This window comes from Porites lutea, chromosome 4 (assembly GCF_958299795.1).
Source record: "Porites lutea chromosome 4, jaPorLute2.1, whole genome shotgun sequence".
Classification (NCBI taxonomy): Eukaryota; Metazoa; Cnidaria; class Anthozoa; order Scleractinia; family Poritidae; genus Porites; species Porites lutea.
This window is the reverse complement of record NC_133204.1, coordinates 45,607,563-45,635,268: the sequence shown is the minus strand read 5'-3', so window position 1 is coordinate 45,635,268 and position 27,706 is coordinate 45,607,563. Positions and strand designations below refer to the sequence as shown.

The 27,706-nt window shown below is 38.9% G+C and overlaps 1 protein-coding gene across 1 annotated transcript; it reads left to right on the top strand.

Annotated features, from left to right (window-relative positions):
- The first annotated feature begins 5,952 nt into the window (after positions 1–5,952).
- Positions 5,953–27,428, top strand: LOC140933789 (catenin alpha-2-like). Its single transcript, XM_073383436.1, has 26 exons — positions 5,953–6,183; positions 8,663–8,852; positions 9,135–9,301; positions 9,594–9,713; positions 10,070–10,159; positions 10,975–11,148; positions 11,846–12,049; positions 12,463–12,552; positions 12,654–12,806; positions 13,366–13,615; positions 14,280–14,480; positions 15,340–15,443; positions 15,575–15,622; positions 16,919–17,039; positions 18,055–18,321; positions 19,137–19,337; positions 20,633–20,896; positions 21,391–21,597; positions 22,131–22,276; positions 23,148–23,329; positions 24,267–24,315; positions 24,820–24,876; positions 25,028–25,162; positions 25,451–25,543; positions 25,871–25,891; positions 26,955–27,428. Exons 1-26 carry the CDS (start codon positions 6,055–6,057, stop codon positions 27,129–27,131), a joined length of 3,840 nt encoding a protein of 1,279 aa, XP_073239537.1. The 5' UTR covers positions 5,953–6,054; the 3' UTR covers positions 27,132–27,428.
- The last annotated feature ends 278 nt before the right edge of the window (positions 27,429–27,706 follow it).

Here is a 27,706-nt window from a genome sequence, read left to right as displayed (position 1 = left end):
TCTGAAATTCAGGTTGGGAAATCTTTTATATAAAGTTGTATTTCTCGTGGTACTTGCCTGCGAGAACTGTGAATATAATTAAACCGAACCGTTTCTGTTATTATATACAAAAGGGTCACGGTTTTTAGAGAGAATCTTGTGTTTGTAATAGTTTCCGCATTTCTTCTTTTCATGTTTGTTGATCAGCTGTTACTCGTGGATCTGTTTTCTCAGCTGTACTATTTAATTAACTGATGCCAAAAAACAAAACAACAATGTCGGACTTACCGTTATAAATCGTTAAAATCATGAAAAATCGATAATATCGATTTGACACAGCAATTTAGTTTATCGATTTTCACCGATTTCCGTTATCAATCGATAAAAATCACTTGATTGCTATCGATTTTTATCGATACCGATTTTTATCGATTGACCACTCCGGGTAAATAAACGAGTTTTTTCCCTTCAAATGGGCATCAGACCAACAAAATTACTCTCCTGGCAAGTTTCTATCTCGTATTTTTCAAACATTTAGAATTTTTTTAGTAAAATTCCAAAATGTTCAGTCAATACCAAACTTTAAACAGTTCAGTCTTTGTTTTTTTTAGCTTTTTTCTGCAAGTGGCGACCACCCTTCAAACAAGGTGAAACACTGATATTTTTAGGTGTTCCGCATGGAAAGTTACTACACATCAATTTCATAAGCTAGGTTTTATGTATCGCATTATCCTTGTTATTTTTTAAATTCTATGTTGTTTGTCATTTTCATTTTATTTTTTTTTTCAAAATTAAGGGAGACATTCCGTCTTTTAGCATTTGGGGCTATTTTCCGCCTTTCCGGCATTCCGTGTTATGGGCATTCCGTCATTCCATGTTGTAGGTTCGCCACCAAAAATGCACGATTCTGTAAAAAGAGTAAACGGACGGCGGACGGCGAATGGGGGACGGAAAAAAATGATAAATAAATAAATTTATAAGGTAGGTATATAAGACTAAAATCGATGTCGGTTCCAACTCGTAGCCTATAAAGGAGAAAAGATCTCTAGTTTCTATCATTTCAGTTTCCGAAATTATTTTGCGGTAAGCTAGGTTTGTGCCTATGTCCCAGAGAATGTACAAGAGAAACTACGCTGATGTATTGTATTTGACCGGCTGGTACCCCAGTATGTTAAATTTTGCGATATCCATAATTTTTTTGTTTGCTACAGCGATGTCCACTGCCTTACATTTCTTCCGGTTCAACTGACTCCGATAACAAAAATACAGACAAAACTTTAAAACTAGTTGGAAGAGTGGGCTCAGCTTCTCCGTCCAGATTCAAGCCTTTTGAAGAGGGGTAAGAGGAGAGAGCTAAAAAAGATAGAGTTAGCTGAACTTTAAAAGATTATTTAGGTCTCAACAGTCAAGGTGTATACATTTGTTTCAGTAGTTATTTGTTTATTTTTTCATTTTTTATGTAATTTCAAAGATCAAGCCACGATGTGAGAGAAATAGTTCCCGGTGCCTCTCGCGGCACTCGTCAGCATCACACTTGGAGAACTTTTTAAGGTGGCCCGAACCTTAGTTTTTTTATGTGCGTGTTGGTTATGTTTTTGAATCGCGTTTTTCGGCAGTAACGATCGAGCCGATTTCTATGATTTCTGACGTCCTTGGGTTAAACTTTAAGGAAATGTGAGTTATTTTCTTGTAGGTATAAAAACGTTTGAGATATCGACATATGTTTAAAACCGCATTTTTACAAAAAATGACAATAACTTCGAAACCCTAAGACAGATTTGTCTCTAACTTCAGCAAATAAGCTTCAAAGCTCTTTTGTTTTATATCTGCAAGTTTGAAGTCAATCGTGACCGTAGAACTTGCCGCACAAATATATGGTCAAATTTAGCCTGAAAATGCAATTCAACGCTAGCTAACACATTTGTGAACGTTGACGCACAAATAGAGAAAAACTGCCAACGGACTATTTCCTATCTGCAAGAGTATCTTGCCCAAAGCTTCAGTTGCAAGAAACTGAGTAATGAGAAACTCACGGTGAATACAGTTCGCAATACAAGAAGAACAACTTTATGCTAAATGCGGGGCAAGATTAAAGAACCTCCATTCATCAAACTTACTTTGTGTTTATCCCTCTCCTTTCGAAACCTATCTTAACAAGGTAAAATATACATAGCATCTACGAAAAACTCTCAAGAGTTTTTAGCCTCGCAGGTTTCCATTATGGGGAGAAATAAAGGCAACAACTCCAGTACCTTCTAACCATCCATTTTTCAGGTGCACTTAAAGCCCTTGTATTTGGTAATTTATTCAGGCTTTTTAGACTTGACATCAAATTCGCACGGGATATTCAATCGCATCTTCAATACTGGCAAAAACCTTATTCGCTGGATCGAGTTTTGGCCTCATTGTACCCATATACAAAAAAAGTTGATCAATCTAAAGTAGAAAACTATCAGGATACTCCTTAATATCAGATTGTACTCCTACATGATGTAAAAAGGAATTTTAAAAGCAGAACAAGGCGGCTTCTGACAAATGCATGGTACAGTTGATTGCATCTTTTAGTTTAAAAACGTTGAAGGGCGTTTCTTAGAAGTACTGATCGATTTCTATACTCGAACGATAAATCGGCAGTCAAAATTGACAATTCTTTTCTTGCCACTCCGGGGTAAAGCAAGGTCGCATGTTATCACCCACTCTCTTTAACTTTTACCTAAGTGATCTATCCAAACTGCTGAATTCTACAGCGAGCTCAGAGGACATAACTCAAGGAGAAAAATCTATAAATTGCCCCTTACATCCAACATGACGACCTAAAATAGTGATGTTTTCTAGATCAGCAAAAGTCCTGCAAAAGATTTTGAAAAAACTGGAATCATTCTGTGATTTTGCCGATTAAGATGCCAACTTCTATAAAACAAAAGTTATGATTTTTAATAACTGTAGCACTCAAATTCTTAAACAGCTATTCGTTAACATATGGCGCAAATAAATTAGAAAACTTCAAATCATACAAATACCTCGGACAAATATTGAGCTAATATGGAAATTATAATCTCGCTAGCCAGGAGCCGGAAAAACTGCAATCAATGCTCTATATTAATTGCGAATAGAGATGGGAGACCACTACAGAGAAAATATTGCAAATGTAAATTAACGATAAAGTTATTTGACACACTTGTATCCCCGAAACTTTTCTATGGAAACGAAAAATGAGGCATTGACTGCAATGGAAAAATAGATAAGGATTCCACAAAACTAGTGCAGAGCAAATTCTTAAAATGGTTACTGGGTGTAAATACATACTGTAATAATAATGTGTGCAGGGTGGAGACGGGAAGGTTCCCAATGAAAATTGATGCCCAGTGTAGGAATTTAAAGTTGTGGCTATCTCTGATGAAGAAAGAAAATAAATTTTCGCAAATAACAAACGATGATATATAATGGAATGAAAATAAAGGTTTCTGCAGCAAAAAAATCAGAAGCACATTAAGACTGATCAGATATATAGGACTAGGAGAATTTTGGATAAAAGCACATTATATGTGGACTCAACATTAATCGTAGGCATAAAAAGGCAAAGGTTTAATTAAGGATATAGAATTGCAAAAATGGATAAGTGAAATGAATAACGACATACGTAGAAGAGATGCTGACCATAATAACAAAATGAGCCGCCAAAGAATAACGTTAACAAAAAATCGCGATTTTTTTAAAGCAGCCACAAACTCACCAACTCGAAACGGGGCTATACTTAAGACCTTAAGGTGATGTGATAAACGAGACGATTTGCAACGACGATTTTTAGCGCAACACAGCGTTGCAATATTGCTGCGACATTGTCTCGAATTGTTACAACATTCTCTAACATTGCAACGCTGTGTTGCACTAAAAATTGTCCTTGCGAATCGTCCCGTGTAACATCACCTTAATAAAAAACCTGAAGAAATAATAATATGTCCAATTTGTAAACTAGAGTAATTCCAAGCGCCTGCTATGCAGGCTAGGAAAATCATGGTTTCGGGGCTGCACCTGTAAAATTTGAACTCCCATAAGTCGAGTTTTACGTCTCATAGCAAAAAACGGTCTACTGTGTTTTACCGGCGGGCTCCTTCAAAACTCTTTCAGATGATACAAATATTGACGTTAACAAAACAACGTACAACAATTCAAACCATTTTGGTGAGGTCAGCAGTTAGGACTTTGTGTTTCAAAAAATAAATCATAAATAAAAAGCACTCGGTAAATAATCGTAGTATGTCTGACAAGTGAACGTTTACCCTTGATGACCCCTTCAGCTTTGAGAGTTGGTTTGAAGAACTTACCTAATAATTGTTTCAGTGTTAACATCTTTCACAACCACCGTCCTATCTCAACAGTCTGAAAGGATATAAGGTTTGCTAGGCTGTAAGGTATGCTAGGCTGTAAGGGTGTAAGAGCTGTAACGGCTGTAACGGCTGTAAAGGCGTAAGGGCTGTAAGGGTGTAAGGGCTGTAACGGCTGTAAGGGTGTAAGGGCTGTAAGGGTGTGAGGGCTGTAAGGGCTGTAAGGGTGTAAGGGCTGTAAGGGTGTAAGGGCTGTAAGGGCTGTAAGGGTGTAAGGGCTGTAAGGGCTGTAAGGGCTGTAAGGGCTGTAAGGGTGTAAGGGCTGTAAGGGTGTAAGGGCTGTAAGGGCTGTAAGGGCTGTAAGGGCTGTAAGGGCTGTAAGGGCTGTAAGGGCTGTAAGGGTGTAAGGGTGTAAGGGCTGTAAGGGCTGTAAGGGCTGTAAGGCTGTAAGGGCTGTAAGGGCTGTAAGGGCTGTAAGGGCTGTAAGGGCTGTAAGGGCTGTAAGGGCTGTAAGGGTGTAAGGGCTGTAAGGGCTGTAAGGGCTGTAACGGCTGTAAGGGCTGTAACGGCTGTAAGGGCTGTAAGGGCTGTAACGGTTGTAAGGGCAAAAGGGCTGTATGCTATCCTTTCAACTGCAGCCTCTCGAAATCGCTTAAAAAGAGCCAATAGTAAATAGGGGAAACTGTGTTTGGTAGGCCAGATGACTGGTGCCTTATGGGCGACGTAAGCGATTTGCATTTTTGTAGCAAAGCAAAGCGGAAAAACAACAAACAAAAAACAAAAAAAAAAAAACAAAATCATAAAAGGCTAAAAAACAACTTGGTTTTTGCACTTAAAAATACATTGCGGTATGGCTGTTGTGCATTTCACGCAAAATGTCCTGTTCAGGTGCCCTTCTTGGCTAATAAACCACCTAGCGTAATCAATGTGATGAAGACTATAATAAACAAAAAATGCTGTTACCATGACAACAGCATGAGCCTTCAAGAAGTCATAGGCTGCTGCAAACGGGTTACATACGCCATTTTGTCTATTGTCATTGTTGCGTTGATAAAAAAAGAGTAAAGCGTCACATTATACCTCGCATTATAATCTGAAACTGCTGTAATGGTGTAAGGGCCCTTACACGAGCCCTTACACCGAAAATCTATTCGTAATTCATGACTGGTATATCAAAATTAAATACCCAGTGACCAGGGGTTTCTCTTAGACGTAGTTTTTTGCATGCTGCTATATGAAAAGTTTAGCACGTTTTGTATGAATCATTTTTATACGAGCATAGTTTAGATCATTTTGTTGGGTTGTTTTTCTTGCTGTAATTTTTTACATTTCCGAGTTTTCATTCTGTTTGTTGTATTATTTCCATCCATTCTGTTGATGAAGGCATAATAAAGAGGGTCGCACACGGCTCGTGTTGACACACCCCAATTGAGGTTGCTTGTTACATGATAAATGTTTTATATTCGTTTGAGCGGGGTAGCGAATTAGAATATAAGTGAATTTTACACAAAATTGTGATTCCGCAAAAATATCACAAACTAAATTTCTCAAACTACTTTCAAAGAACATTGCGATTGGCCAGGACTGGGAGGGCGTCGCATTCCAGAGAAGTCGACGAGGGCTAGTCACGTGACGAAAATAAGCGACAATTTCCGTTTGTCGCTTGGAGAGAAATATTTTCAGCACATTGCCAAGTTTCTGGTGAAAGTTGTCGTGTGCTGTTCTTGTTAGAGGACTGAATTTTGGCACGATGAGTCGAGGAACAACGACATTAAGCGGCGACATTAAGGTGGAAAAGCACCAGATGAAATGGGATCCCAAAACCTTAGAAATCCGTACGCATTCGGTGGAGAAAACGCTCGAACCTCTTGTTCATCAAGTAAGCTTAAAATTCTCAATGTTGTTTATGTCAGATAATTCCTAACAACCCAGCACTGATTCGGCATGATTTTACGATATGACTCAGGCAAGAGGCTGTTTGTTAAATTGTGGTTGTTTGTGGAGAAAAACTGCTGGATCTTAAAGTTCGATCAGCCGCTATCGCTACTCATACACTCTGCATATATATCGCGGCATGAGATTTTTTAACTAAACGAGGTATAAATTATTCGTGAAAACAACAGTTACAGCTAAATTTTCTTTTGCAATGCGCCGTGAAGTCCGTCCAAGTAAGCATTTTCCATCAAAAACACCATCTTGTGCGCAGATTTTTTTCAAGTGACAAATGGAGAGCGTTGGCCTTGAAAATTCGTCCCTTAAGCTTGTGATGGTTGACTTTAACACATTTTACGATTACGGAGTTTTATTAATAAATTGACATTGTCTCCAATTTAATGACAGTCAAAGGAAATTTTTGCTTTACTGTTTCGCCTTTTCATGATCGCCAGATTTTGTTTATGCCGAAAATGTAAGCTGTAAACGGTTGATAAGCTGTTTATAAGAAAGTTATAACAACCGGTGTCTCATTGCACACAAATTTATAAAGCATTTGCGCCATTTTCTGGAGGGCGCGACCCCTTGAGAGCTTTCGAATTAGCTCAATAAAGAGCTATAAGAGGATCTTTTTAATTTTCAAGAACAGAACTTTATGAGAATGTCACTCTTGCTTTCTGTGGGAATTATTTTTGCCCAACCTCAATGATTTTGCAGTCATAAAAGGCTTATTCAAGTGTGACTTTACCTTTCGTTCCCATAATTATAAAAACATAAGATTCCGTATGGGGTACGTAGCAATGTCTGATGAGATTTGTGAAAATTCCTTTTTCAAGCCTTTATTGTGACTGTTTGTAACTGTTTTAAACGGTGGGAAAATTTATACTTTAGGAGAGCCTGGTACTAGAAAATCTCAGATTTTTCATACAAATCATATGCTGGGCACCCTAGATTTTACAGTTTCAGAGCACTGGGCTCCCTTCAATTTTCCTTAGAGCACAGCCTTGTGTATTAGTTAAGTCTTGCATCCTTCAGGCATTGCAATGTTGAAGGGTGTCTGTTGCCAATGTTTGAGGCAACTTGCTTGAATACTTCAGTTGGGGATTTTGGGGGATAAGATGCGGCCAACAATGCATAAAGGTACTCACTTTTAGCCTTGCATCCTGCATCCATGTACCTTTAATTAAAAATTATTGTACCATGCCAAGTATGATATGAAGAATTATGCAGATTTAGGAAAGTGATATTTGCTGAGGCCAAAGGGAGAGGCAGATAACAGCATCCAAGAAGTGCATAATTCTTCATATTATACAAAAGCAGAATTCAATATTGTTTTTTTGTTCATTCAAAATATTTTCAACATGCTTTAACCTCTACACTGTATGTGAAGTTCCCATCTTCAAAGCATTTGCTTGATGCTGATAAAGAGATGTTTATTCTCCCGATATTATTTACATAGGAATCACATGATGTAGTTGTCTGTTCTTGCTATGTTTTTGAGGTGCAAGTGGCTTGGCTATTTTTTCTTTGCATTTATACACAGTGACTTGTTATCTCTGCATCCCCCGTCCCTGACGCATAATAATTCCCAAAGACACCCAAAAGTTCGTGGCACGCATCCTGCAGGATGCAAAAAACAACTGATTGATTGATTGATCTGAAGATGTTTTTGTAGAATGTCATGTTCGTGTGATTTCTGTGGCTGTCCTTGTGGCTGTTTTTTAAAGACGCATATTTCTTTTAGTCTTTGTTGTGCCTTACAAAAAAATTTATTTTATCTGTCTGGTCACATAAAGGCCCAAGCATGATTTTTCAATTTAGGGATTTTTGTTTTTCTTGAAGTGGGACTCATTATTAATTTTGTTCACATGCAAGATGAGTCCCAGGACTACTCACCACAACTACTAAATACTTATGGTGAGTAGTCCTTGTGCCATTTTCTCTATTTCTGCTATGCCTAAACAGCTGAGCCAAGGCTCCAGGTGTCTCTCTGGATTGTATTGATGTCGGCAAACTTCTTCCAAATTTATGGTCAATGGTAACTGGTTATAAAGAATTTTGAGCCAATCAGAAACAGAGAAACTTTTTGAAAAAATACTGTAATAACATGTTTTAATGCCTTTTTATATGAGATTGTAGGAAAATGAAAATTTATTTTAAAGTATTACTGACAAATCAAAATCCAATTTAAAAACAAAATTTTTTGTCAACAATATCACACACAAGTGCATGTTACATGGAGTGCTTGCTTTGCGGCCATGTTTATACACTGTTATGAACTGGTTCTGACTTCATTCTTGCATTGCTCATTAAACATTTTAGTGGTAATTAAAGATTATTGAGTAGGTAAATACTTTGTTGTTTTACTCCTGCATATAGTATAGTCAATCTTTTTGACATCTGATTATATTTTCGCTGTATTTCAGGTAACAACTTTAGTAAATCATCCCAAGAAAAAAGGTAGTAAGCTTGGAAAATCCAAAAATGCACACAAACTTGCGCAGGATATTGAAGATGCAAATGTGCGACTTATCAAAACAGGGGAAGACATTGCTCAAGAGTTTGCTGAAATCAGGGAAGAAATGCTAGCTGCATGCAAGGACTGCAGAGGGGCAGGTAAAGGATTTATTGTTGTTTTTTCTACATCCTTCCAACACCTCCCAAAATATTGTTGACACTAGATCACTTCTCAAGGTTTTCATGACCTAACACCCCTCACTAAAACCTTATGGGAAAAGGATTAGATGCTTGGAAGATTAGAAGAACTGGGCTTGGGCAAAATTATTACAACAGAGACAAAAGACAGAGCATTGATCATAGGTTTTTTCTCATGATATATGTAAAATTCTCATCAAATTATGTAAAGAAGTTAGTGATTTATTTTTGTCTTTCTTGTAGGTGACTCAATGCGTGTAGCTGCTAAAGAGTTTGCCGATGATCCTTGTACTTCAACCAAGAGAGCCACCATGGTGAGGGCAGCTCGAGCCTTGTTATCCTCTGTGACAAGGCTTCTATGTGTTGCAGATATGGCTGATGTATACCGGCTCCTGGCATCACTTAAACTGGTCAGTTTGTCTTTTCTCATTGTATATTCATTACTGTCAAACTACTTGACACTTGTGTACATGTTTCAGGTCAAATTGTTTAAACCTAGGTTTATTCTCTATTTACTTTGTCTTCTTGCTCTGATTATTCATGAATTAGGGCTAGGAAACAAAGGAAATTGGGAATCAATGTAGGTTAAAAAATTTTGATCTGAAATATAATTTTGACCTGTAACATATACATACATGTGGATTACGAAGAAAATACAGTATCATATACTTCAGTGTACAATGTACTTCTGTAATTTTGCAGGTAGAGAAAAGACTGAAGGAACTTGAGAAAGCTAGTAACACTGCAGATCTGCTGAATTCTTTTAAAAATCTTGGAAATGACCTGATGGACTTAGCCAAGCTGTCTGGAAAAAGACAAGCAGTGAGTCCAATCATGCAATAAAATAATTAATAACTATAATAATAATCTACATTTTTTTTTACTAATATGTTTTGAACAAAGCTTACAGTATTTATGTCTTTTATTTGTGCCCTAATGCTCCAAATTTTAGAAAAGAATTTGCATTCTCTAACCGAGCAAAAAATCTGTATGAACCCTTTACAATGTACGGTGTGCTTGTATTGTTTCAAAGAATTAAATCTGGCTCATATGACTTCAACCTAGCCTTGCCTTTCCATTTTTTAGTACAGTTTTTTGTAACATGCCAGAAAATTCCACTATGCTGTAGCCAAGACTCCTGGAATTGATATCAACTGACATTGTAACTAAAATTTCAGGATTTGAAAGACCCACAGAGAAAGGATGATATGGCAGCTGCAAGAGCTACACTAAAGGAATCAAGTAAAATGCTGCTGTCCTCATCCAAGGTCAGTTCATTTAGATTCAAACTCTTTACCCTTGGCAATAGTTTAGTCAGAGCAGCGGTTGTGCTTGGGCAACAAATTATAAGAGAATCTTAGGATTTGCACAAAAACTTAATGCTCATGGGCACAGGAATCTCATAGGGTTGCGCACATCAAACTCATCAAAATGAATCCAAATCATCAGCGAGCTAGCTGTGTTTTTGATCCACAAAGATCAGCTGATAACACTTCACCAGTGATTTTGTTACCCCTGCATCCTGCATCCTTGACGCATAAAAATTCTCAAGGACGCAGAATAATTGAAGGCTTGTGCTGGTCAATCTAAAAAGTTGTTTTTGAAGAATTCCCTGTTTGCATGATCTCATTTGGTGGGGGGAGGGGGGGGGGAGGGATGTGGGCACAGCTGAATTTGACTGATGGATAATATTATTACAGAGATAAGCGCATTGCTATTGAAAGTAGACTACAGTGTGAACGTGATTGTCTGGTTTCATGAGAGTTCTGGCATCTTTTAATGTAGGAAGGATTCATTGGGTTTTGAATTGGGACTCATGATTTTTCATGAGATCTCACGATAGCAAATTGAAACAAAATCACTTCTGCACATGTAAAGCAATGGAACTTGAAACCCTACCAACCCCTGATGGCTACTCTGCAGGTCATGTACTGTGGATAGAGAAGACAGCTGGCTGCACTGGCTCAAGCTTAACTTTGCCTAAATGATATTTAGCCCATCAAAATACCTTTTGGGAGACTGTCCCTTAAGGGAAAAAATGATAACTTCTCTTACATCACACTTCTTGTTCGTTTGTTTTCAGGCGTATGTACGTCACCCTGAAGTTGCTTCAGCAAAGGCCAACAGAGACTTTGTGATGAAGCAGATGTCAGAGGCTGTGAATGCCATCTCAGGTGCTACCCAGGCCACTGGTACAAGTGGACCACACCCGTTGGAGGCTCCAGGGGCTCTGGCCACAGCTTTAGATGATTTTGATGTAAGTAAGAGTAATAGAAGAGCTGCCCAGGAAAACACAGTTCATTTGCTGTTATCCTATGAGTTGCCTAACTTCTCTAATGGTTTTCATTGATTTTTTGGATAGCTAACAGTCTGGACCATTCAACGGAATATCGTTAGTGTACATTTTTCCAAAGAAGTCACAAATGTGTAAATTAGGTCAGACACAAATTATGTGGTGTTAAGGTTATTGGAGCTCAAACATGTAGGTTGTTGTTCCAATGTCAAGTTCCTTCTGTAGCAGCTTTTCCCTAGACTAAAGGTTATTTCTCCCAATGCAATGGAAGAAAAAAAAGCAAATTACTGGAAATGTATTTCCAATTTCCTTTCATCTTGATTGGCAAATCCACAATGTTTTTTTTAACAGGCTAATCATGGCGCATACTGAAATCCTGGTATGCAGGTGGGGGCACAGAACAAGGATTTTGGCACTGTTTTGCAAACAGACCTAACCAGAGTTTAGTTTCATCTATGACACAAGCTATGTATATAGTTACTTTTAGTGAAAAAACTTCGCCTATTTTTAGCCATGTGGGCTTCAAGTTGCCAACAGCATTGGGCTACCAGTGCCAACGTACATTGTAAGACACTAGTGTAGAATGTTATTCATAGTACATGTAAAATTTGTAGAAAGGGATAAAACTCTTTTGACTTAACTTACACTTTTACCTTTTCAGTCTCAAATTTCAATGGATCCCAGTGCTTATTCAGAGAAACGCACCCGTCCAACCTTGGAACAGCGTCTTGAAAGCATTATCAGCGGAGCAGCACAGTTAGCAGATTCCATTTCAACTAGAGATGACACACGTGACAAGATTATTGCTAGTTGTAATGGGGTGCGACAAGCCCTCCAAGATCTACTCTCAGAGTACATGAATCATGTGAGTAAAAATATCATTCTTATTGTTTTGCACTTTTAGCATTCATTTTTCAATCTCCTGGACCACCTGGGGTTGTGAATTTTTAGGATTCTCTTGAATAGAAGAAGGCATATAGTTTAGACACAATACACCTGGCTCTTTTCATGTACAGTGTACATGTGCATGTGGAAACAAATTCTTTAGATCAAGAACAAAAATCAAAATCTACATGTAAATCAAAACACATCTTGTATGGCCCCAAGGACATAAACTCAGCCTGCATTAAAGGCAGGGAAGTTACAAATTGTACATGTAACACATGTTCTATCTTTCTCTTCATGAGGGTTTCTGTAAGTTCATCACCTGTACTCTAGGAAGAGAGAAACATCACAAACAGATGGTGGGTGATTCTTACTTTTTTCCTTCTGTCACAGGCCACGGGGAAGAAGAAAGTCACTCCTGGCGGCTCTTTAGATCAAGCACTAGAAAGGATGTGTAACAGGACACGAGAACTCAGAGGACAGGTAAAAGAGAAATTTGAAATTCAGTGATAAAAAATTCTTTTAGTTGTGGTTAGAATCTTGATAATTATGGTTTAACAACATTGAGATGTCCTTTCCTCCAGTTGCGTCGTGCAGTTGTGGACCACGTTTCCGATTCATTCTTGGAAACAACAGTGCCATTGTTGATGTTAATTGAAGCAGCTCAAGCAGGGAATGAGAGAGAAGTAGAGGAATGTGCTAAGTTGTTCATTGATCATGCTGCTAAACTTGAAGAGGTAAGTTTGTGGTTTGTAGTTGTCAGAAGGTTAAAAACCCAGTTCTGGATTATTGTTATTATTTTTTTTTTTACACTACAAAAATGAAGATGATGCATTTACAAATAGGGTAATGATTTCAAATGATTCAGCACCCTTTAAGTGTGGCAATTTTGAACCAGCTTAACCCCAGTTAAGTGCCACCCTCAAATAAGAGCCCCATTTGGGCCAAAAAAGTTAGTAGGCCCTGCCTTGAATAAGCCTTCAACCCCAATATAATCAATGTCAAAAGATGTTAATTCTGTTAGTTTAATATAGAAAATATCAATACTGTAATTAAAACAATTCTTAGTTTCGTCCAACTTTCAAACAAAACCTGGCCCTCAAATACAACTATGAATTACTGCCCTCGGATAAGCACCTTATTTAATTCGTGAAAAATTTAATAAGTGCCACAGCGCTTATCCAAGTATTGGACAGTGGTGCAAATAACCATACAAGTCTTCTTTTTATTTCATGCCCTGTCATCTTCTCAAGTATCATCATTAACTTACACCAATTGATTTGTTAAATTCACCAGGTAGCCAATCTTGCCTGTTCAATGTCTGTAAACCCGGAGAAGGTGAAGATGGTGAGATTAGCAGCCAAACGCCTGCAAACACTGTGCCCTCAAGTGATCAATGCTGCTCGTACTCTTGCTGCACGTCCCCACAGCAAAGTGGCACGTGAAAACATGGATGTGTTTAAGGAAGCGTGGGAAAAACAACTACAAGTCCTGACAGAGGCTGTTGATGACATCACCAGCATTGATGAATTCTTGGCCACAACAGGTGGGGTAAAAAATGTGGAGAAAGTGTTTTTCATTTTTGTTGTTGGTTAAGGAGACCCAATTAACCTTTTGAATTCTGTTTATTTTCTGAATTTTAGTCTCACTTAATAGACAGAAGCTAGTTTAAGTTGCTACTAGATGTGAATGATAACTACACAGATTGAAAAAGAACTGACATTTCTTTGTGGAGAAACACTTTGCTACAATCCATGTATTACTTTACAAAGTAAAACCATGGAATATTTTGTTCCTCTCACGATGGGTTGTTTATTCACAAACTCAAGGAAACTACAAGCAGTTTTCACATTTCCATGAACGACAGGTCAAATGTCAATCACTTTTTCAAATCTGAAAACTCAGAAATTCCATTTAGTGTGCTGATGACAAGCTCAAAGAATATTTCCCGAAATAAACTTAAAATTTTGAAAACTTCAATGCCCATTTTCTTTCAGCTAATGCTAGACAAGATTAGTTGGTTTTACATAGGACGGGTCATCAATAAAACTTATGCGAAATAATAATTAGTGCTACTTCACTGATTTTCGTGCTATGCATTTGTCATAGTGCTTGATGAGAATCATGCAGTTTGCCATGATTCTCGTCAAGCAGGAAACGAGATGTGCAACTGGTAACTTACTTTTGAGTGGAATTGTATTTTCCATCAGAGGCACATATTTTGGAAGATGTGAACAAATGTGTTCAAGCGCTTCAAGACAGAGACCCAGAGACAGTTGATAGGACCGCTGGACAGATTAGGGGACGTACAGCCAGACTTGAAGATGTTGTGAGTGCCGAAATGGAGAACTACCAACAAGGGCCCTACACTGATAATGTCATGAGAGCAGTCTTGGTTATGCGCAACGAGAGTAAGTTTACAGTTCGTCAAGACTTAAAACATCAGAATGCCTCGTCATCTGGCCACTTCATCTCCTATGGGTGGTGAATGATAGTTAGGATGTTGACTCCTAGTCTGTACTGTAAATGATCTAATAGATGTCCTCTCTCTCCTGACTAATAGACCCCTCTGTAAGAGGTTAATTTTGAATTAGACACCCTTCTCTAATAAACACCCCATCTGATAGATGCCCCCAATCACATTTACACAAAAGTATTAGGAATTAGCAAAAATGAGCAAACTCATTAGGGTTATATGTGCATTGGATTTTGCTCAATGTCATCTTCAAAGTAAGGATAGATTAACAAAGATAACAAAATGACCTTGAGCCTTGAGCGAGGATTCTGACCGTGAAGTTAAGATGTGATCATCTCTACTGATCAGCCTCTTCATTTTTCGCTGAAAGAAAGATTATTACAGAAATGAAAACAATCGACTCTCTGTTTTAAAGACCCCTATCTATTAATTAAATGCCATCTCAGTCATGGACCCCTAAAATTAAATAGATACCCAAGGAATCTATTAGATTATTTAAGGTAGTCCAATTCTCCCTTTAATTTATGGTACAAGCACATGCAAGGAAAACTAGAAATTAATTGGCAGTTAGTCTCTTAGGGCTTCATTCTAGGCACCCCCTCAGTAATTGAGGATTTTTGAAACTTTTCACTCGATCTCAAAATCTTGGAAGCACTTTTGAGGAGTCTTGAATTCTCATGTTTTTCTTGGATTTTTGAACTTTTTGTAGCAGAGTCTCAAATTTTGAAGTCATGTCTATGGACCTTCCCTTATCTTGGGACTGACTGTTTTATAATTATGTTTCTTCTTTTCAGTTATCCCTCACTTTGCACAGAATGTGGAGAGGTCAGTGACCTCGCTTGCCAAAGATCCTCATGGGGAAGTTGATGAAGCACAGTTTATTGATGCTTCTAAACTGGTGGGTAAAACTTTCTTAACTTCTTGACTCATTTTTTGTGTAAATATAATCCAACTCCTTCGTCCCCTGCATTAGCACCCATGCATTTGAAGTACATGTACGCTAAACATTGTATATACATGTCCTTTTAGGTGTATGAGGGCATCAGAGATATAAGGAAAGCAGTTTTAGCTGGGAAAGTAAGTGTGCTTTTTTGTCATATTAATTTACAACCTGCTGTACATATTGTTTTTCCTGTAGTTATGTGGTTATAAGGTTCAATCTAAGTACGTAAATACAATCTTAGTACGCCTACGTCAGGTTTCCTAGCATAAAATATGTTCCAATAAGAATTGAAATTTTGCAAATTCATTTTCTCAAAATATTCCGATTTTCCACAATAAAAGAAAACTCTAATATGCCTATTATGGCAAACATCTTGTAATGCTTAGTACAGTTAATGGCACCGATGAAAATAATCAGTATTTAAGAGGCGTCTTAGGTATCTTGGAAGTGGCACTTGCTTTCACTTATTTCTGTTATCAAAAGAGGCAAGAGTCCCTAACTGAAACAAATAGATTGTATGGAAAATTGACAGTTCAAACAAAGGGGATAGTAGTTCTTTTCAGTTAGGATGGGGAGGGTAGGGTTGGAAGTTTCTATGTGTTTTCTAACAGAAACCTAAGGGTTCAGGACAAACTTAAAGGTTACCATCTTCACATTCACTTAACATTGTGCTGACGGTTGTAGATTGCGACTTAGCCAGGTGGACTGATAATAGTTAGGACCTTTGAAAGACCATTCACCATTTCTGTTAGGTCCTCATTGGTAAGATATGAGTCACAGACTGAGTGCGCAGATTAACAGTGTCCGTAAAGCAGGATTGATGATATATGGAACTTTGTGACTCAGGACGCAGGAAAATTTCCGTATTAACCGGTGTCCGTATTACGCGGGTTATTTTAGAGAAAATATATATGAGCTTTTGGTCAGGAGGGAAAGCGAAGCTGTTCATGTATATGGGTGTCCGTAAAGCGGGGTTCCACTGTACACCATAAGTTTTTTTCTTCTGTCCTTGCATTAGGCAGAGTTTTTACATAAACTACATGTACAGTCAAATCCCAATTGTAATGTACCTATTGTAAATTAAATTATTATTGCAGAATCGCGTGTTTCTCTTCCTTACTTATACTAAGTACATAAAAATGCATACAGTTACTACTAACATCGTTTCACATATTGTAATAAATTCATTAAGGACTTTTTTGACATTGTTGAGAAATCTTATGTCACGAATAAACAAACAACAACAACAAGTTTATTTCAAATTAAATATAGCTTACAAAGCTTGTGCCCGCAATTAGCGAAGGCTATTCGAGGCTGCACGAATCTATCTCGTTCGTGTTACAAGTATCAATCTATAATTATTCCAGTCGCACTGGAATCACATACTCTAGTTGGTTTTCTTTCCGACATTTTTCAAACATTTTTTCCAGAGCCGTGAAACTGGTGGAGTGGGCGAAGAGTATGAACTGGAGGATACAGCAGCAGAACTCTTTGCTGAAGCTCAGGCACGCGCTCGAGAACAAGCTGCTTATGAACAACTCAAAGCTAGTGGTAAGTGTTAGAGGGGAAAAATTCAATGCACACAGGGTTTGTAGAAAACCTAGAAAGCTTTAGAGTTTAAGAATTTCCTTTTCTAGGTCTGGAAAGTCATGGGATTAAAATTGTTGGTTCTGGAAATTATGGAAAATTATGTTTAGTAGATAAGTTATTGCAGATGCCACAGAAAGGACAATGTGATAAAGAGATGAGTAATTGAACAGCGCGAACGGCCCGCATTTTGGTGGACACCAGAGTTTTTGTCTGTTGAACTGAGTTAGGTAAAAAAAAAAATTTTGATACAAGAATAGTTTGAAAATTTTTGCAAGTGACAGCTAAACCTGAGGTATTGGAAAACTGGAAACGGTCATGGAAAAAGTCATTGAAAGTCCTGCAATTTGAAGAGCTCGTAAGAGTATGATCCCTGAAAGGTTTTGAAGTGCAGTAGATCCCCGATAACTCAAACTCGGATAACTCGGAACTCCCCGCTAACTCGAACTAAGTCCAGCTTCCGTTGGATTTCACCCCACTTTCCAGTCATTTTTACTCGGTTAACTCGAACACAGAAAACTCGAATTCCCCGGTTACCCGAACTAAATTTCCTTTCCCTTGTTAAAAGTTTCACTGAAATTTACCCAGATAACTCGAATTCTGCTCCTTGTAACTCCACTTTGATGCCATCCCTTTAGCTCTTCTTGCTTTATGATCGGCAAAAACCATGACTAAAACTATAACTTAACATCAATGATTTTAATTGGTGCAACGAACAGATCACGTTTTATAAAAAAAAAAAGCATAATCATGTTACCATTTCAGATGAAATTAATTAAATTTATACACTGAAGGGCTGAAAAATCAGTAACTATCAATTGTTAACATGGCAAATTGAATATTCAAACGATCCCGATAACTGTTTTTAGTTTCCCTTCAGAATTCGAGTTCCCAGGGTTCCACTGTAATTATTAATGCCCTCCTTTTCATGGTTTTCAAAAGTTGTAAAAGTAAGTCATTTTTATTATTATTATTTTAGGTAAGGTACAGTTTGAAGTGCGAGCCGAAGGAGGTGAAGATGAAGGGGGTATGGGCACGGCATCTATCAAAGTGAATGGTGTAGAGCATTGCCCCAGAAAAGTTGGGCACAATGTTGTAGTTCTTGATCCCAGTGGTGATGTCTGTGCTGTTAAAAATTTCAACACGAATGCTGGAGAAGGTCCTGCATTGGGACAGTTCCTTGATCAGTTGCCTGAGGATCATGTCGTTCTTGTAGCCACTCAAGGAGTAAATGGCAAAGAGCAAGGTGAGATAGGCTTATACTGTACCATGATGTAAGAAATTATGAAATAGCCTGGTGTCCAAGACAAGTACGTTTCAGCACTGGACTATCATATTGGTACATAATTTCGAGATTGTTGCGAGAAATTAACATTTGCGGGATTGTATTTTCGCGATTTCAAAGGGCAAATACGAAAAAAGGGCTATATTAAATTTTCGCAAGTCAAGTGTTGTCAACCTTTTTTAGTTTTCAAAACGTCTAAAAAGCTGTTGACCTGCGTAAGCTTGGATTTCATTTTTCTTTCTTAAAAAAACAGCAGTTTAAGGTCTCATTAGAGCAACATTTTTATATATATATATATATTAACTTTAAGATTGTCTACTCCGCCATATGTGAAATCTTTGCAAATTACGTTATTTCACAACGGAAGATAACAATGGAAGATACCATAGTAAACCCAGTGAGTAGTGTGGGTATTTGCCGATAGAATCATATCCTTTATATGTTTTTGTTATTACGTGATTATCTTTTCTTCTGGGATTTGAATTTTCTGTACTTTGGGTTCTATGGATTTTTATTTTCGCGATTTTTTCACAATTGCGACGCAAAACGCGAAATTAAAGATCCGCGCTGGCCCTTATGGAGAATTTTTTGAGAAAGTCTTGGATGTAGGCCATAGCTACTAACTTCAGGTGTTTTGATTAAATGCAAGAAAACAGCTATTTGTCACTTTTTTCTTTTGACTAAACCCTTACAAGTGCTCCCAATGTTTATGTGTCTATTACCCCCCTCTCCCTTAAAAAAGACTCTTTCATGCTTATGATGTTCATTGGTTTTAGGAAACAATGTCGCCGCAGCTGCTCCAGCGTTGGAACGTTTGGGAGCTGAGGGACCGTTTGATCCAGGTTACCATGGCTCATTCGCCTTCTCAGGCTGTACTGGTCCGACCCCAAGATTTTACTCTAAAGCAGAGATACGGCCACGATACTACGGACCAGCGATTGTTGCACAGCTCATCCCAACACCTGCTGCTCAGAAAGGTTTGTTTTTAGAAGAACAATCGAATCGGTGTAGTATTTCAGCTGCCAGGGTTTGTACACAGTCTTGAATAATTTCTTGAACAAATCTTGAAATTGTTTTACCCAGCAATTTTCTGGCCTTCGTCGCAGACATAATTTAACGTGCCACAAATGCTTTATAAGTGAATTTTTTCATTTTGGTCAAATCTTATTCAATCCCGCCCGTACGTTTGCACTGCATCATGAAAAAGCTTTGTTCCTGCGTTTTTAAGGTCTCTATTGATCACCCTTTTGATAACCTTGAGAAAAAGAACTTATTGTTTTGGAAAGAGTCTGGAAAAAGTCTGGAATTTTAGATCCGAAAATCTGTACCAACCCTGAGCTGCGTTTTGGAAATTATTCGAAAGTTCAGCGATTAGGCTGAAGATTACACGTGTTTCTTTCATTCACTGTTCATTGTTATAACGAGTTCAAAACTGATTATTCTTCTCTCAGTGAATTTTTTAAATGGAGGATGAATACCTGAAGAAGGGGAAAAAAAACGGAGAAAGGAAACTGAATGCCTCATGACCGAGTTTGAGTCACTCAGTTAGGAGGGAGTTCAGAAATGCAAGACGCTAGCCCTGTAATAATGAAGCTATCTTAAAAGTTATGAAGGATGCTCAGTGTCAACTTAAATCACAATCCTCACGAACTGCGGTAGTTTCGGAAAAGTGTGACGAAATCTCCACGGCGATTGATATTCAGATGGTACTGTAGATAGAAGGAACATATTAATTATTAATTGCAGCTATTTACTGCTTTGGCGGCCATGATGAAACCCTTGTTACGGGCCCAAGGTTGTTCTAGCCAAGAAGATACCTGCACCTGTAACACTCACGCAAATCCAGTCCTTAGCATGCGAGCTCCTCTTGCCATGATAGTAAAAGAATAGAATGATCTTCCCTTAGCTTGAGCAAGAGCTTTCTTGTCAAATGCCAAACACACTAGTTACCACTTGGAACACTAAACGTTCAAGTTTGTGGCGACCGGTCGTTCCGCTAACGCCCCGTTCGCTAACTTCTTAAGTAGTTTCGCTTACGAAACGAAACGAGCGGTACTCATGTGTATACTTCGTTCTTTCAGCCTTGCCACCAAAATGTCTGATAAACGTGTGTATACCTCGTTCTTTAACCAATTGATCAAGCAGTGGCGAAATGACTTAAGACGCTGGCGAAACGTCGGCGAAAGTTGCATGGAAAGTGCCGGTGAATATTGACAAAAATGATATATGCTAAAGCTTCTTGTTGCTTATACACCGTACCTATTCTTGACAGGTTTAGTGAAAGTTAATATAGTTGCTGAAGGAGAAGATGATCCAAAAGCAACAGGCCGGACATCAATCAAAGTCAACGGCATTGAGAGATCTCCAATGATGCGAGGACACAACATAGTCGTCCTGGACAGTGACAGAAATTTCATTATGGCTGCTAACTTTGACACAGCAGATTCAACCAAGGGGGAGGGTGTGAAAATGGCCAAGTTCTTACAACAGCTTCCCCAGGAGAGGATAGTGCTGATTGGTACTCAGGGGACTACTGGTGGGTACTGGTTTAAACACAGGGGGCCCACACAAGCTACTTGTGTAGTTGTAACCTTTTTTTTTCTGGGAACTCCACGCGTTTTACAGCGTAATTGTTAAAGATCGACAAAATACGTACTAATTGCCAATCAGCCTAAGACGAAGAAACTGAGCGTTCTCAGGGATTTTATTTTTAGACTTTACCTGATTTAACAGGATGAGACCCTTCTTAGACACCTTCTTGTGCCCTTGCTTTTGCTGTTGTTGTTATTGTCAATAAATTAGCCTGCGAGCAAGCTCTCCATTTGGGGGAGTCGCAAGAAGTCTTGCGTGAGAGGCTCGCGAAAGGAGACGAGAGCACGAGGGCGGGGAAAGAGCGCTCGCGGGTTCCCTCGCGGCTCGCGAGTTTGTTCGCAAGCTATCAATAAAGTATACCTGATATTCTGCCTTGTGTCGCTGAGATAGTGCTCTTAGAAATCACCACAAGCTGACACTAAACGTCTCCTTTATCAGGCACATCAGTGAACAATGCCAAAGAGGCCCTTTATGACTTAGGCGCATCAGGAAACGTCCACCCGGGCTTCCATGGATCATGGGCCTTTGTAGGTTACACAGGTCCGGAGCAAGTAAAATGGGCTAAGACAATCAGCCAACCACGATACAAGGGACCTGCTGTTATTGAGGAGATGATAACTAGTCCATCAGCTGAGGCAGAAATAAGTGAGTTATTAACCAGTCTGATTTTGACGACAGTGTGTTATTTAAAGGGCTACATAAGCTAGAATGATTTCGTGACCATTGCGACTGAGATAGGTCCCGTAATCAGCCTTTGGAAAACTCAGAGCCGGAAATATGGGGCATATTTTAATTTACCAGTTAGCTATTGCCCACTTTGTACCTACGGACCGCTGAAATTTTCATAGTACAATTTTATGAAAACTAGTTTTCCAGTCCTACACTGTTTGTTTACGTTCTTTTGTCCCCTTTCCGTTTTTTTTAGCGGTAAAACGTTTCAATTGCATTTTGTTGCCGAATTAATAGTGACGTAAACATCGGGAAAGTGAGAGATCGAAGAACTTTAATTAATTATTTCAGCGTTTAAGAATGGGGTTTGAATTTTTAAATCTTCAATGCCACCACGTTTCCTTTTAAAATTATAAACCATTTTTGTCAGTAACATGTCTAGCATGTCTCTCTCTGACACTCTCATGTCGGAAAGTTTCTCGAGCCATTGCTTTTTTCCGTGGTTTTAGGTGCAATGACTGCGACAGAATCCGAATATGAACCGGTATCAGATTACGAATGGGAGGGAGCTCAATCAGATTACGAAGCTCGGTCAGAGTTTGATGACACTGATGACTGGGACAAAGACAAGAGCATGTCCAAGAGAAGTGCACGGGTATAGTTTAACTTATTATTATGGTGGTAAATTATCAGTAGAGTGTATACTACATGTTTCAAAGCCTGCGAACGGAGCAAGCCGCGAGAGACCCGTCTGCTCTCGCGTGACTTCTCGCGAGAGCTTGCTCGCGGACCGCATGCTTCATGTTTCGTAGTTGTCATAACTAAACACTTTGCTAGTGTAATTGTGAAAGCATTTAAATGTAAATGGCGAACAACTTAAACTTAAAGAATTCGCTCTGTATTAATTGTTAAAGAAGTCATTTTTTTAACTACCGAAATGACGATAAGTTTAGTCACTCTGCTGCGCCAAAATCGCCCGTTTTGTCTGTTATTATGCCGCTTTCTTGGCGCATTCATGCCTGATTAGCCCGCCTCAATGGCTCGTTCATATGCGTAAATGTCCGACCATTTCTTCCGATGGTGTGTTTCATTAGATTCAAAAAGCGCCAATAAGAATCTTTTTTACTAAGATGTCGGGCAAAAGGAACTTTCATGTGTTGCCCAGTTTTGAAAGGCGAATAAATTTGAATCAGCATTTTCATGACTATATTTAATCATATAGCAGGCTCCATGAGCGGGCAAGGTAAAGCAAATTGATTGACCTAGCTTGGGATTTCTCGCTTCGTTCAGAGAGAATGTTTTCTCTTTTGTAGCTGTGTTATATGAAAAGAACAATTCATGCGTGCAGAACCAAAACCGCAATGGCTGGTAGAAAGCGCGGGAAAATGCTTGCATTTCTGATTGGTTGAGAAAGTGCCACGATTTATTTTTTTCGGCCAATTGCTACCCAGTAGCAGATTAACCACCAAATTAGGAACTCATTTGAAAGCTACTCGTAATTTCAAACTGTCCTATATTTTCTACAGTCACTCATGAGAGCTCTACCAGCAGAAGAAAAAGCCAAGATTGAGCAGCTGACAGAAGGACTGAAGTTAGAGAAGAGGAAGCTGGAAAGAGAATTGACCAAATGGGACCAGAGCGGAAACGATATCATCATCCTTGCAAAGAAGATGTGTATGATGATGATGGAAATGTCGGATTTCACTCGGTAGGTCTTCATTTATCGCGCAGAATCAAATGTCGGAAAGACCGGTGAACATTCCTTGTGTAGAAAGTTGCCAATACTGATAGTTGGGCACAGGCGAGAGGAAAACCTCTAGGATAGTTACCGTAAGGACAACACGATAAATTCGATTTGTTAAACCTGCAAACGTTCAGTTTAGTTCTCTTGGCACATCACCTTTAAAGCCCGAGAGGACGATTACCTCCGAATTAAAAAGCATCTGTTTAAAACAATCGCCACAGATGTTAATACTGCATATAACTTTGAATGAGGACTTATCAAAAAAATTAAGTGAAAAGTTATTTCTTTCGACTACCCTTTAACTTTCCTCTTTCATGTGCAAAGACAAAGGTCGTGGGATCGGACTTACATGGTCCTTACATCCTTTTAGTGATAGATTAGAGAGAACGTACGGTATTTGGGACTTTGAGCTGGTACGGTGTTGTGACGAAATGCACTATGGGACTTTTTTTAGGGACGCCATAACTTCTGTTTGCTATCACAAGATTGCGCTAGAAACTGGGGGCGCTTTCCATTCAGCCAAAACGTCGGGTTTGAATTTTCGGCAACTTCAGGAGCGAATGGAACGGCATTCTCCAAAATTTCCAAAAACAGGGCAACCTCGCGAGGTATACCCAAATTTTCGAAATTTTTTTCCCGGAGGTTTTCTTTCCATTCAACTTTGCTCCCAAGAAATCTAGAATTTTTGGTTGAATGGCTCCTAATTCGGAAATTCAACAGTTTCCGGAATTTCTGGAAACTTCTCCGGGAAATTTCTGTACGATTTGGTGCCGTTTCCAAATTTTGGAAAGTTTTGGTTGAATGGAAAGCGCCCTGGGTCTAAATTCGACACGACACTGTCCCAGTCTCTCGCGCGACCTCAAATGGCCATTCTCAACTGAATTTGCTATTTCATTCTTAGGGGAACTGGGCCTTTGAAAACAACAATGGATGTTATTGACGCTGCCAAGGTAATACTGTTATCGATATTACGTTTAGTGTCGATCAAAGGTGTGTCAAATTCATCCACTAGGAGCTGGCCGCCAAATTGAACAAAACACCTGTTTACGGTTAAAAAAAGTTGATGAAAGGCTTGAATGACACCGCAAATATAAAGAAAGCACGGATGGGCAAAATTAAAGAATATTGGAACGGATTCAAATAGGGTTTTAGAGACTGTTTAACCTAACATTCATAGAAGTTTCTCTCTGTTTTCAGGAGCCGATTGTTTATTTTTGTTTGTCAGGTAGCAGATTTCTCATTTACTAGTAATTTTTTCGCAAAACTTAAGTCCTTAAGGATTGGTAAATGAAAAAACTAAACCAACGGACTGGACTGTGACCAGTAACTTGATTGGTGAACAACCTGAGTCTTAAGAAAGTAAACAGTTTTTTTTGGTAGTTGTTGTATTAGAAAGCTTTGGTAGGATTTTCCCTTATTTATCTCTTATATAGCTGTCATTTTTCTTATTTTAGAGGATTGCTAAGGCTGGAGCTAGGATGAACCAAAAGGCGTCAGAAATTGCATCAAGGGTGAGCTCTGAGCAATTTTATTTGCTTTGACATAACCTGGAGTTGATAGTGCGAAACAAGGAGTTAATAGGTTTACGATGAAATGTTGACTCTTGCTATTCTTTATGTATTCTCTCTCTGAAATACTTTTATTATTTCTGCTTTTCAACAGTGTCCTGATTCAAGTTCCAAGAATGACCTGTTAGCGTACATACAGCGCATTGCACTCTACTCTCACCAGCTGACAATCACAGCGCGAGTCAAAGCTGATGTGCAGATGATTAGCGGTGAACTTGTCGTGTCGGGGGTAAGTGGTTCTTAAGTTTATTTCAATGACCAGCCCCGCATTTCTTCCTCGCAGGAATAATTTGCAAAAGAACTATGTACTCGCCGCTTGTAGCGTGCTGCACGCACAGTACGCGAGGATCATTCGTTAACGATTTTTCGATCGAAAAGTACTTTTAGGGCTGCATTGTGGTAGGAGTGGTTTGGGGGCGGTTTATGTTAACTTTGAAGCTTAAATGCTATGCACTAAGTTTAATGAAACCATTCTTTGACCCTCACGTTATCGTAATGATATATACTTTTCTTGCAGTTGGATAGTGCCACATCTCTGATCACAGCTGCCAAGAATCTTATGAATGCTGTTATCTTAACTGTCAAAGCATCCTATGTAGCTAACACAAAGGTACAGCAAACTGTTCATTTCAGTCTATTTCTATCTCTGTCTCTGCCTCCTTATTTTCTCGGAAAATTTTCTGTGTTATTTTTAAGGGAATCCAATCATCAACATCTTGCCAGAAAGAATTAAACTGAATTTACTTTTTAACCTTTCATATCTCAATTCAAATTTCGCACTAACCCTGGGTTATCTTAACGCAGCTTTGAACAACCCGGGCCAGGTTGTTATTATGGTGGAAAATATATGGTCTTTCCGTTGTGTTATAATATGCTTGTAACCAATTGTATTAAGCCTTGGTCTGACTTTATTTTGTTTATTTTCATCTTTCTGCAGCACAAGTCTGGAGAAGCTAGGGTAAGCTGTTACTGTAGGGTAAATTATTACTGTGTACATGTATATAAACCTTGACACCCAAGACTATTCACACCTCTGTTTTCTCGTATTAAGATTAACGCCCAAACTGGGAATATATTTTTAGTCTCGTTCGCCAACTTTCCACTCCTATCAGCTCACGCTTCGCTCTAGTTTTCGCTCACTCTTTTTCGCGGTCCTTCAAGTTTTCGACTGTTCTGTAGCCTGCGCCAAAGACGAAACTAAACCGACTTAGGAGTGGACCGTATTTACTTCCTCGGTAGCCTGTCATTTCCGTGGTGCTCTTCTCGCGGCTCCACCATCATCAAAAAACTGAACTACAGCACTCAAACGCTACTCCCTCCATATCATAGTTAATAGAATGCAATGGTTATGAAACCTGACGGTGCACAGCGTTCTATAGCATTCCTAACATTTTGATCTTATTGACCGACAAAAACGTCCCATTAATTTATTCCTTGACAATAGACCTCTTTAGCTTGTATGTTTTGTTTTCCTAATACAGGTCATGTGACAACACTCAAGGGAACTGTTTCTTTCAGATTTTGCCTTATTCACATGCATATCTACGCATGATTTATGAAAAGACAAAGGGTCAAGTTCCCCTGGGACCTCTATTAGGAAAACAAAACATACAAGCTAAAGAGATCTATATGCCAACAGAAAACAAGGGAGCTTCCAACATAAAGTGCAGCACTGTTGTTTTTGTATTTGATGTTTGCCGCCCTTCATAACCAGTCTCCTCTAATAACTATGTCCAGATACACAGGCTACTCTCTGAGTAATAGCCTGCGTAGCAAGCGTTTCCGCGCGTGTTCGTCGACAAAAGTTGGGACGAGAGCAGAAAAAAAGGAATGACGGGGTTTCTTTTTTTGGCTCCCGCTCAAACTTTCGCGCAATAACTCGATTGGAAACGCTTGCTACGCAGGCTATCCGAGTAATTAAGTCGAGGTTGATACAGAGCAGTAATGGGCCTCGACTGGATGCTAAATATGTCAATTGTATGCGATTCTTGAAGCGATGCTTTTCTCTTTTTCCATTGCAGACGTCTAGTATCACGTGGCGCATGCGTGCGCCGGAAAAGAAACCGCTGGTTAATCTGGAGAAAGACGACCGCGTTCCACAACTACAGAAGGCGGAGAAAGTCAGGCAAGAGTCACCCATACAAGCGCTTTCTGAATTTGACACTTCAGAGCAGAAACGACAGCCCGACTTCTACTAGTCTCCAGTTCTTTTTTCGGTCCGAAGTTGGCGTCAGCTGAGAAACGTCAAAACGCACAACCCACAACTTTGTAACGCACAACTTTGAAAGTATGGAGTTGATCTTCAAGTTATCTGATAGGATTTTAACTGCGATGGCTGTACATATTTTTTCGCTCTCTCCAGAGAGTTTTTAAACTGAACGAAGTAGTTTTGACACTGGTTCTGCAGGCCCTAGAATCTTTGAGAATTTGAGAAGTGCAAAGAAGTTAAGTTATGAGATAGGCTCTTTGTCATAAAAGGGGTTATGTCACAAGGATATTGCTGTTTTAGGTCAATTCTGTGATTAAGTTATTAATTAGTGTCCTTACCCATACACAAAATGCTCCTGTAGAGTTCTGTAGAAGATAACAGAGAACCATTTTAACTTTTTGGGATTTTTTTATGGCCTGCGACCAAGCTCTCCGGGGCGCTCTGGCGACGTGGCGGGAAAAGGAAGGAGAGCTTGCAACTACGTTTCAAATTTGAATATCTGCATCGAAAAAGTCGATGCGAAATGCTGATTGGCGGAGATGACATAAGTAATGACGTTATTAT

Bases quoted from the DNA above. Each gene is read 5' to 3' on its own strand.
- LOC140933789 (XM_073383436.1), top strand. From the start codon at position 6,055: ATGAGTCGAGGAACAACGACATTAAGCGGCGACATTAAGGTGGAAAAG. The intron at 12,553-12,653 runs GTAAAAGAGAAA...CCTTTCCTCCAG, and splicing joins CACGAGAACTCAGAGGACAG to TTGCGTCGTGCAGTTGTGGA. The intron at 24,316-24,819 runs GTAATACTGTTA...TTCTTATTTTAG, and splicing joins ATGTTATTGACGCTGCCAAG to AGGATTGCTAAGGCTGGAGC.